General features: G+C 36.5%; 1 protein-coding gene across 1 annotated transcript in view; it reads left to right on the top strand.

Moving 5' to 3' along the window:
* The window catches only part of SAMD8 (sterile alpha motif domain containing 8), a 50,841-nt gene extending 42,323 nt beyond the window's left edge, over positions 1 to 8,518 (top strand). Inside the window, exons 4-6 of the mRNA XM_072628094.1 lie at positions 5 to 122; positions 3,274 to 3,424; positions 3,613 to 8,518. Coding sequence (XP_072484195.1) covers positions 5 to 122; positions 3,274 to 3,424; positions 3,613 to 3,917 — 574 coding nt within the window. The 3' untranslated portion in view covers positions 3,918 to 8,518. The remainder of the gene's footprint in view (positions 1 to 4; positions 123 to 3,273; positions 3,425 to 3,612) is intronic.
* The last annotated feature ends 3,155 nt before the right edge of the window (positions 8,519 to 11,673 follow it).

Raw genomic sequence — 11,673 nt, 5'->3', positions numbered from 1 at the left:
ACAGGTCAATACTCTTGCGAAGACTCTGTAGCCTGATGGGCACCGTATTCTTGCTTCGCTGCTTTACCATGTTTGTTACTTCCCTCTCTGTGCCAGGACAGCACCTCCAATGTTCTGGAAAGGTAACTGGCTGCATTTTTACCCTCTCTTTGTTTTATTATAGAGTTGTTGGCATGATTGCATTGTTTGGAACATTTCTAACTAGTTATTTCTAACTGTATGTTATATATTAATAAAGTATGCTTTTCATTATTTGCAGTGTATGTTGTAAACATCCAGGTGGGTGATACAAAGCAAATATCTTTGGATCCATGCAAATTTTTGTTTGTCAAGGGATATCAATATAAGAATTGTAAAAACTATTTTCCCATTTATTGTGGCTTTGAAAAGTAGTTCATAGTTAGTACTAAAGGTCTACTTATCCTCCTAGCTAATTAAATACTGTGAGTGACTTGTTATATAAAATGAAGACTCATTGCTCCTTTGAATCTCTTTTTCAGGACTAAGGCTCCCAGGTTTAGGTCACAAGATCATAGGTATAATGTGCTGAAAGGGACAGGAACTTCAGAGGTTATATAGGGTCCAACCCCCTTACTTTATAAATGAGGAGCATCAAGTGGAAATTAAGTGACTTGTCCATAACTATATAGAGACTAAATGTTCAGAAACTGTCTGTACCCAAGAGAGTAAATATAATTTGTTCGAGTTTGAACAACATCCCACCAAATAAATGCAGGTATCCCCTCTATGATATTCCTTAAATACTTACAATAATGGGAATTTTAGTACTTAACATCTCATTTTTAGACAGCTCTGATTGTCATGAAGTTTTTTCTTCAAGTGAATCGTGGTATGAGTCCTAATTATAACAGTTCAAGCAGTGCAGAATTAGAATTGGTAGTAGATTTCTATGTGTATTCGGAAGGTTTAATTACCAAGGAAAAGAGAGAAAAATTTAAGATCTTACTAGACTAACTATGAGAAATTTAAAAGATATTCCAAATATAATGAGAACCTGTTGCTTTTGGAAGGGGGTGATTCTTAAGGGAATGGGTGGTAGTACAAAATACTACAGTGCATATTCCAAAGATATAGTAACTAAACTACCAGCAGAAGCAGGTTTCTTTTCTGTCTAATGCCAGTGATTTGTTGCTAGTTTGTTATATATGGAAACTTCTATTTTAATCCATCCTTGATACTGTTAATTGCTCTGAGTTTTTCTATAACCTACTTTTTGACCTATATTATTTGTGGTATTTTAAAAATGGGTAATTGAGAAGGCATCTAGATCACATCTCATTACAACAAACCCTCCATCCCACCCACCACCCACCCCCTCCCCTGGGCCATTTTTAAGTATATTACCACATGGGAGCCTCATATAGTGAATAAAGGGCAAAGAAAAGGGCTAGCTCAGGATGAGGAAGACGGGGGTTCATGTCCTTCTTCTGAAACACAGCTGGGTAACAGTAGGAATTTAGCCTTTCATTGTCCCCAGATAACTCCTTCACACTATTACAAACGAGTTACCAGTCTGTGTCATTGGGAATAATTCAGTTAACTAACCATGAAGCTAGAGAACCAGAAATAATGTCCTTAGCCTATGGGGAATAGGGAGAAAGCAGAATTGTTTCTCTGAAAGAAGCTAGGCAGTGAATTAGTCACCAGAGATTGCTCCAAACACAGGAAAGAAAACCCTAAAGCAGATGCCTATACCTGTCTTTTTCCATGCTTCCTATTGTTTGTAGTATAACATGAATGATTTTGGTTTACTTTTCTGGGCAAGGGCAGTTGGGATGTTTAAGGTGAAAAGAGATAAGGGGAATGAATGAATGAAAAAATATGTATTAAAATACTTTCTGTGTGCCAGGCACAGTGCCTGAACACTGGCCATACAAAAATAAAAACAAAGTCCTTATGGAGTTTACATTCTAATACAGGGAGACAACACCTGGAGGCAGTGGTGAGCAGGGATGGTGTTTGGAATTAGGACATCACCATGGATAGTGAGTAGAACCAGAGGGTAGTTGATTTACATTCCCTTAACAGTGCAATGGCAGTTATTAATTTGATTATGGTTTCATAATCAAGGGTAGGAAGGAAGATGACTGGAATGGAATGTGAAGCATGCCTGGCCTGGGCTGGATAAATACAGTGAGCAGAACAGCATAGGCCCTCAAGTGTGAGTTCTGGAGCTAAGAGGGTCAAGTCCCTTAGGAGAATGAAGTCAGGAAGGTTGGCATGGTTCAGTACTCTAAAGGTGCAGTGACAGACAGACCTGAAGGCAAGAAGATGGCCACAGTAGAGATTAATTACTGCTTTTTAGCTGTCATCACTTGCTTCCTGTCTTTGGCTAGCCAACTTTTTCCATTGATTTCACTTCCTTTCCCCAAACTAAATGCTGCTGCCTCCCTGGCTTCAAAATAAGATAGAAGACATGAACATTGAAATTGAAAGCTAGAAAGTGAGTTAGCAATATTATGGGAATTGAGAGTGCCAGTGATTAGAAGATATAATAAAACTTAAATTAACCTTCTTCCCCATAAGTACTTGGGTATCACCTATAAAGGTGGAATTCAAAAAAGGCTTTAGTGATGGTCATCCAGTACTGAGGAAACAAAATAACACTTCCAATAGGCATTGTTACTCAATAAAAACTACTGACAAGAGATATGCTAGCCTTGCTGATATAACCCTCTCATCAGATACCTTTTCTTTAGAAAGTAACTATGACCCTTCCTTAGGATGGATTAGGATGTCTCTTAGAATTTTCTTTTGTTAACAGAATATATGTGTTCTCACTGTGCCTGTGGCCAGGCCTTGAAAATACTTTAGTTGGGGGGGCTAGGTGGCACTGTGGAGACAGCACCTGCCCTGGTGTCAGGAGGACCTAAGTTCAAATCCAGCCTCAGATATTTACTAGCTGTGAGACCCTGGGTAAGACGGTTAACTCTGGTTGCCTCCAAAAAAAAAGAAAATTTCATTTGTAGTGAACTTGAGTAAAAGAACCTGACCTATATAGTGAGTGACTTGAGCTGATGATTGACTTTGTGCATGTTTGAATTTAATAAATCAAGCATAGTTCACTTAGTGTGAATTCTTAGGTTTGATTGGAATCAGACTGAATTCAGTCATTTTTACTTAGGCATCATTCATCTAGTGAATCATTCTGAATCCTTCAGCATTTGAATTTTGCTGAGAATTTCATGTTGGAAGCCTTAAGTCATCTTTCTGAGCATTTTAAATGCTAATCTACTGTTTTCCTGATCGTAGCTGTATGGCAATGTTTGGGAAAAACTGCACCGAGCCTTCGCCATATGGAGCGGCTTTGGTATGACTTTGACTGGAGTACATACTTGTGGAGATTATATGTTCAGTGGCCACACAGTTGTCCTGACTATGCTGAATTTCTTTGTTACAGAATGTAAGTATAAGTATCCATCAATTTATCATCATGACTTTATTCTTAGAGTCCTTAGTAAAGGTTAGGGGGGCTTATTTCATATGTCAATGTCTTTTCTGAGCAGAATGTGTGTTTTATAAGCTGATTCATGGAATACGTAATGAAGATTTGCTTGTGATTTTAATTAAATTAAAATGTTTTTTTTCCAGATACACCAAGAAGCTGGAACTTCTTGCATACTCTGTCCTGGGTCCTCAATCTCTTTGGAATCTTCTTCATTCTGGCTGCACATGAACATTACTCTATTGATGTGTTTATTGCCTTTTATATCACCACAAGACTCTTTTTGTATTACCATACTTTGGCCAATACCAGAGCATATCAGCAGAGTAGGAGGGCAAGGATCTGGTTTCCCATGTTTTCTTTTTTTGAATGCAATGTTAATGGTACAGTACCTAATGAGTATTGTTGGCCTTTTGCAAAACCTGAAGTAATGAAAAGATTAATTGGTTGAAGAATGTGTCTTGGTAAAGGGTTCATGAGCAAATATACAGAAATGGTTTCAAAAACTGATAACTTTATTTTTTCCCCCTTTGTGTTTCTGAATGCCTTGTTACTTGGTTTGTTTAGTTGAGAGTGGGACTTTTTGTGCTTAGCAAGGTTATAGTTGTAAAAAGTAAGCCTTGAGTAGTCAAGAGTACTTAAGTAAGTATTTGAAGGGAAAGCTCAAATAATCTTTTTCCTTTTAGGGGAGAGGCAGGGAGGGAAAGTACAGATTTTGTATTAGTATTTTGAGATAGGTGTATTTCTTGTTGAGAAGATTTCTTCTGATTATGGCATGATTATATTAAAAAAATTATAGTTTGTGGAAGCTGCTTCCAGTTATCTTCAAAGAAAATCCATGAGCAATACTTGTCATTTAAGCAGATCTTTCTCTCTCTCTCTCTCTCTCTCTCTCTCTCTCTCTCTCTCTCTCCCCCTCCCTCTCTCCCTCCCTCACACAAACACATATGCATATATATGTTCAGAAAGTGTAATTCTGAAGAATGAATAAGTTTTATTGGCTAATAACTGCCTTCTGAGTCTGCCATCTTTGAGAAGATACTGTGTTACACCAAGATGCCTGAAACTAAGAGAAAAAATTAAAGGGGCATTCGATGGGGTGGACAGAGTGCTGATAGTAAAGCAGATGCAAGTCACTGGTCCTACTGCATGTGTGACTACAGGAGCAAACAATTTAAAATGTTTTATTTCCTCTTGGGGGCCTCAGTTTAGCCTTCAGTTGGTAGGAAGAGGTGACCACATTCATTGACAAATAACTTTGGTTTTGTTTTAGTGACATCACCTTGAACAAACTTGTACTTTTTAAAAATAAATTATTTAATAAGAGAAATGGGAGTGTTTTCTAGATATTGAACAAGATTTTTATGCCCTGTAAATAAGGAAAATAAGCATGTGATCATTTTAACTTCTGAAAAAAAGCTTAATAGCAAATTTCAGAATGTTTTCCCTTCTGTTTTTGATTTTTGAAGTTTCTGGTTCCAGTTCATTGAAAAATGGGCAAATAGATCTAGAGACTCAGAGAGATTTTTTTTTTTTAACACAAACTTGTAAATACATTCTTTTTTATAAAGTCTTATTTCAGCAGCCAGCACATAACATTAGCTGCTTGTTTACAGTACTAGAAGTTAAGTATACTGAATAATTTAGCTTCTAAGATACCATTGGTTAGTTTTTTGCGAATGATTCTGTTTTGTGGTTGTGACTAAAGAATAGTTATAAAACTGGAGTTTTGAAATCTTTAGTAGGCATATGTAGTGTGCCCATCCTCTGAAAATCCTGTGAGTGAGTTTAGCCACTTGAAAGCTTCATTTGTGCAGTCTTAGCATTACTTTTTATACATAGGAAGTTGGAGAAAATGCTTGGATTCAAAGCATTTACCTTGAGGTCCTAAATGAGGCCAACCTAGTAACATCCTGCTCCTTCTTTGCCTTTTCTTTTGGCACTTTAATTAATCTCCTGGCCATTAGCTGCAGAGGATCCAGGATGGATTACAAGGGAAAGTATTATTATCCTAGCAAGACTCACTTTGGTACTAGGTGACCTCAATTTGTGTTAGCTTTGAACTTTACCTTTAAGTTCACTCCTGAATGTCTATAGGAGATACCAAGTGTGGAACAAGGCTAATTTAAGTTTTGTTATTTTCTGTAGCCCCTAACTCTTCTAACTTATAACTCTTCTAACACTTTAAATCATCAATCTTGTTATATTGGGGGCTGGGAGGGCCCCTCCCCCAGCAAAAATGCTGACATTTCATCCAAGGAAATTACACTGTCTTGAAAGATGATTGTTTCTATGCCTCAGAGTAGTTAATATTAAACTGCTCTTCCCCCTCCCCCTTGAGGTCAAGAGATGGCCAGTGTTAACTGATTATTTTCTGAGTGGCAAAAAGAATTGAGCATCCTCTTTTGAACTCAGATAACAGTATAGCTTAGCTAGAGAAGGTCAGATAATTGCTTCTAGAGAAACTTTGCAGAATATGCTGTAACATTAATTCAAATATATTAAATACCTATTTAATGATCAATTTTTCCATCTTTAGTCTTTTCTTCATTCAATTTTTAAGACACAAAAAGAATAATGCGATTACATTTTCAGAGATACTGACATTGAGAGCACCTCGCCGTTGGCTGCTTTCGAGCTTCATTAGCTGTCAGGACTTAAAAATAACTTTTTAACCTGGCATTTACTTGTATCTATTGTTGAAGCAAAAAGTAGAGGTTTGTAATTTATTATTGTAGCTATTTTAAGACAGTGTTTACATAAACTAAAGTGATCATCTCAAAGGCTCTTTCCTGAAAGACTTTGAGACAAAGTTCTTTGCAGTTTTTTAAATGTGAAATATATACACATATGTATATCTTCTTGTAAATTTTTTGTCCATAAATTTCTGATTTTACCTTCAAATCTTTTTTTTTCTTCTTAAAAACCAAGCCATAGTGATGATAACATTTATGTTTACATTTTGGGCTCCATGTGTTTGGGTAGAAAAGCTCCACACGCTAGATCTACATCATTATGGTTCTACCCCTAGTGAGGCACTAACATCACCAAGAAATCAGGGTTTAAGGTTCCCCATTTTGAAGGTGCTGTGGAGTCATGTGTGGAAGGAAAGACAAGGGTTTGAATTTGGCAAGCAAAAGTAGGTAGTTTTCCTTCTGGTTCTGATGTAGTTGTTGGGGTTCTGGGGTTCTAGGGTTCCATTCTTTAGGCTAGGGAGGGTTGCAATTTTAAGTCACTACTGAAGTACAGTGAGACAGGATGAGGTTTGAAAAAGGGAAGTCTACCATTGATGTGACAAATAACTGGCCCTACTGTTCTACTGCATTCCTAATTCTTCTTCTGGCCCTACTGTTCTACTGCATTCCTAGTTCCTCTTTTTCTCCGTCTCTCTAGTCTCACGTGGCCAAACAGAGCAAAACCACAGCCATCTTTGTAAAAACTGCAAAAATTTGGAGTCTCGATCTTTTTACATCTTATGGTCTTTTGGTTTTTTTGAAGGAAGAAATCAGTTTGGAGATAGGGACTTGAATGAGTATGAGTTGTTCCAAGACAAAGTTCACTGACTAGAAAGTTGATATTTCCAAAATGGAATTTTAAGAATAACATTATGAGTATTCTTCTTTCTTTTTGCCTGTATGTTGTTTCATGGAACTCCAGAAAGCCAACAAATACAAAAAGAGAATAAGAGATGGCATCTATATTTAGTTTTCAAGGGGATCTGTTTAGAAAAAAGTAGTTTAATGTTACTGAAATACCTAACACTAACCTGCTGTTTGCATTCAGCAAAAAATAAATATCACTAATTTTACAAGAACCTTTTTTGTTAAAATTACAAAATGAATACTCTAACCAAATTCTTGTTTTAAACTTGCTAATTTTAGTAAACTTAATTTTTATGGTCTTTTTTTATAGACTTCAAATATCACTAATAAATTATAACTTAGTCATAGCTAAGTCTAGTAGGAGTGTTCAGTTACTTAAGAGGAATAAAAATGGACTGTTAGAATAGTTCAGTTGCTTTTAAAACAGTATCAGTTTCATTTGGATGCTTTCAAAGCCAACTGAGGTATGCTAATTAGTATCCAACTTTGCTTAGCAGGTTAAGGAGCTTGTTTTTGACAAACCTTAGACTTTGTGTCTGCAAAGGGGGTGGATTTGTCAATGATATCTAAGGCCAAACTAAGGCCAAACTGTTAATTAACAAATTAGCAAGTAATTAACAAAACCAAATTTTTTCCCCAGATGCGTTTGAACAGATTTGAAAAGCCTGTAATTAGTATGGGAAGAAAAATTTGTCATAACTCACCCCAACCTACTATCAGTTTATAATGATTAAAATTTGATTTATTCTTTTTTGTAGTAAATCCAGTGGTAGCCTTGACTAAATCTATAAACTATAATTCAGTCACCAAGGGCTGCTTTTTTTGTTTAATTAGGCTTTCTTCCCCAAACTAACTGAAGGACATTGCAGCTCCTTATTCAAAGCACTCCACATTTCAACATAATTTAGCTTGATCCCTGAAGGTGGGAAGAATATTGTGAAAAGGCATGTTTTATGCAGAAGTCAAGGTAATTTTTTTTCTAAATCTCTATGAAAAGTCTAAACTGCTGAGTTGACTGAAGAATGAAATACAGTTAGCCACATGATCAGTTAATCCATTGATAAATTAGTAATATCACCCTATTGTTTCATTGAAAGTCATTTTTATTTTGAATGGTCTTTTGGGGCTATGGAGTACTTCAGTTGGATAGCAAAAAACATGGAAACTGGTACTTTATGCTTTGGGGGAACCAATGCCAACTCACACTGAAATAAGCACGTTTTCCTTTTGAGGGTTGTTCCCAAATATCTCCCTGTTCCACAAAGAAACTAGTGTTACTTGAAGGTGTGAGTCCCTGTGGCAGCCGTACCTTAAAGCACAGTATTGTAAATAAGTAAATATTGTCTTGATTCAAAATTTAAATCCAGATTTCATTAATATATTATTTTATATCTTTGTTGTATCAAAACATATTTAAAAGAACTAAAAAATAAAACATTTGAAAGCTGCATTGAAGTCTCATTTAAAGATTTTTTTGATTATTATAAAAATTAGTTATTGTGCTGACAAAGCAGAGTACAGCCAGGGAAGTTAAGAGTCCTGGCGAATAATTCATGCTGTATGTCCTTGTCTTAATAGGGAACAAACCGCTTTCTGCATCTTTCCTTTCTGTTTTATAGAAAGAGTATTTCATAAGGCTGTTGAAGCAGTTTGGATAGGGGGAGGGGGAAATGGGAAGGACTCAAAAAGAGGGAGGAAAACTGCCTTAGATTCCATTTAATTTTAAAAAAATTTTTTTAAAAAGTTACTTTCAGTTCCAACTTCTCTCCCTCCTTCCACCTCCTCCCCCACCAATCGAGAAGGCAAGAAATATTATTCCCATTATACATATAAAATCATGCAAAATAAATTTCCACATTAACCATGTTGCAAAAAGAAGAAAAATGAAGTGGGAAAAAATGCTTTAATTTGCACTGAAAGTTTATCAGTTCTCTCTCTCTGGAGGTAGAGAGCAGTTTTCATCATGAATCCTTTGGAATTGTCATGGGTTATTGTTTTGATCACAGTAGCTAAGTCTTTCACAGATGATTATTGTTATAATTTGCTGTGACTGTGTGCAATGTTTTCCTTGTTCTTCATGCTGTATTTTGCATCATTCATATAGTACTTTCCAGATTTTTCTAAAACCATCCTACTCTTCATTTCTTAGTGCATAATAGTATTCCATCATAATCATATGCTACAATTTGTTCAGCCATTCCCCAGCTTATAGGCATCACCTCAGATTTCTAATTCTTTACCACCACAAAAAGAGCTCCTATATTTTTGTACATATGGATCCTTTTCCTTTCTCTTTCATCTCTTTGAAGTACAGACCTAGTAGCAGTATTGCTGGATCAAGGGGTACATATGTACAATTTTATATACTTTAAAGATATATTTCAACATAGTTCCAAATTGTTCTCTCCAATGGTTAGACTAATTCACAGCTCCACCAGCAGTGCATTGGTATCCCACTTTTTCCATATACCATTCTTAAATTCCAAAAATTGAGAGTTTTATAGGTTTTCATAGTCTTGAGTCTGCAACCAAGGTAAGAGTGGGTCCTGATGCTCTCCTCCAAATCCATGGAGCAGCGGAGGAGTGTCACCTCTCAGTCACCAAAGCATTATTGATTTGTTCAGTCATTGAAATTGTAAAACCACAAAGGTGGATAATCCCAAGTAGGAATGCTTCCTCATCCAGAATTTCTGTTCTTGGTACGAGGAAGATGCTGCTTCTTGAAGGAATGGAGACAAGCACGTTTTCCTTATAAGGGTTGTTCCCAAATATCTCCCTGTTCCACAAAGGAACTAGTGTTACTCGAAGGTGTGAGTCCCTGTGCCAGCCAGGGACCGATAATAATAGATAACACTTTTATGACACTGATGTGCCACGTACTTTATAAATATTTCATTTGATCCTCACAGCCTCCCTGAAAGGTAGGTACTCTTTTATAGGTGAGGCAGGCAGAGGTTAAGTGACTTGCCCAGGGTCACACAGTAAATGTCTGAGACTGAGTTTGAACCTCAGGTATTCCTGGCTCCAATTCTAGCACTCTATCCACTGTACCACCTAGCTGTTTCTAGCTATTTAAGTTAGAGTATGTGTGATTTAGATATGTTCATATATAAAGGTTGAGTGTTTAAACAGTAAGGACAATTCCTTGTATTAAAAAATACAAATGTATACAAGGTGTCCCACTTTTTATCACTGCAAAACTTAAAACTGCACTAAGACTTTTGGGATATCCTTTATAATACTGTCATGGAGTATGCAGAAATGTGACAGTATTTAGTTTCCCAATATATTTATTGAGAGTCTCTTCTTTGTAGGACATTATTAAGTGCTGTGGATGACAAAAAGAAATCTAAAATAAAGTCCTTACATCAAGGAATTTAAAATGTAGTTGAAGACACACAAAAAATATTAAAAAGATAAGTATTTAATAATTGACCTCTTACTCATTTGTCAAGGTCCAGTTCAAATGCTCCAACTGCCATAAAGCTTCTTGATCTCACCTTTCATCTGTTCAGCATTCTGTACTCATCCTAAGTACTTAGATATTACTCCTACTATATTTTAAGCTCCTTGAGGATGGTAGATACTAGGTAGTATCTCATAGAATTTAGAACTGGAAGGGACCTTAGGTCATCCAGTTCAAATCTCATATTTACAAGGTCACAGAGGTAAGTAGCGAAGCCAACTCTCCAGTGCTCTTGTCTACGTATTGCTGTCTCGCTGACTTGCCAATCATATAGCCTTATGCTTAGTACAGTGTATACCTAGAACATACTAAGTGTTAATGTTTGAATGGATGACTAGCAACGTAAGGTATTGCAGTGCTGGAAAAAAACAACAACTTAAATTTAAATGTAGGAACATTGATTCATAAAAGTGACCTGCTCAAGATTATGAAGCCAGTAAGTCCCAAAGTCACAGTTAGGACCCTTGTTTTCTTCTTCAGTCCAGGATTCTTGCCACTGAACCATTAGGAACAGGTTGTAGAAAGTCTGGGATGGCCCACTGGGGAATCTAAACATCTTAATGGAGAACCACTGGAAAAAAAGATGTAAATTCAGAGGTGGAAATGCAAGGTCCAGTTGAGAATGAGGCTGAGAACAGCAGGAGGGTGGTCCAGAGAAGGACAGAAAAGTGAGTGGGGACTAGAAAGTGAAGGATGTCCTGGTTAGAAAGTCACTAAATAGCAAATCAAAGAAACACTAATTGTCTGTGCTTGGCTTCAGCTTCTTCTTTGATTCGCCATTTTGGGACCTACTTCTCATCTTCACTCCTCTATAGACTTTCTACCTAAGAGTTCAAATGAACAGGTAGATATAAAGTACTGCTAAATTAGACTTCAGTGTAGAATAACTAATACGCTGATTACTTCATCCGTGCCCAAGATCTCTTGTAATAAATCTAATCTTTACTCTGCCTAAATTGACTGAAGTGTGCTAGATTGTACTGGTGAAAAGTGGAAAATAATACCCGTAGCCCAGACGCCAATAAGAAAGATTTTACGAATCTAGAACACTGTTTTTTGAAGGAGAAATCTTTTTAATATTGAAAGCTTCCAGCTTCGTAGAGGAAACCTGAAATCTGCTGGAGATGGAAAGGAATGCC

Source organism: Notamacropus eugenii, chromosome 1, assembly GCF_028372415.1.
Source record: "Notamacropus eugenii isolate mMacEug1 chromosome 1, mMacEug1.pri_v2, whole genome shotgun sequence".
Lineage (NCBI taxonomy): Eukaryota > Metazoa > Chordata > Mammalia > Diprotodontia > Macropodidae > Notamacropus > Notamacropus eugenii.
Note: the sequence above shows the minus strand (reverse complement) of the source record. Positions and strands in the feature narration are given on the sequence as shown.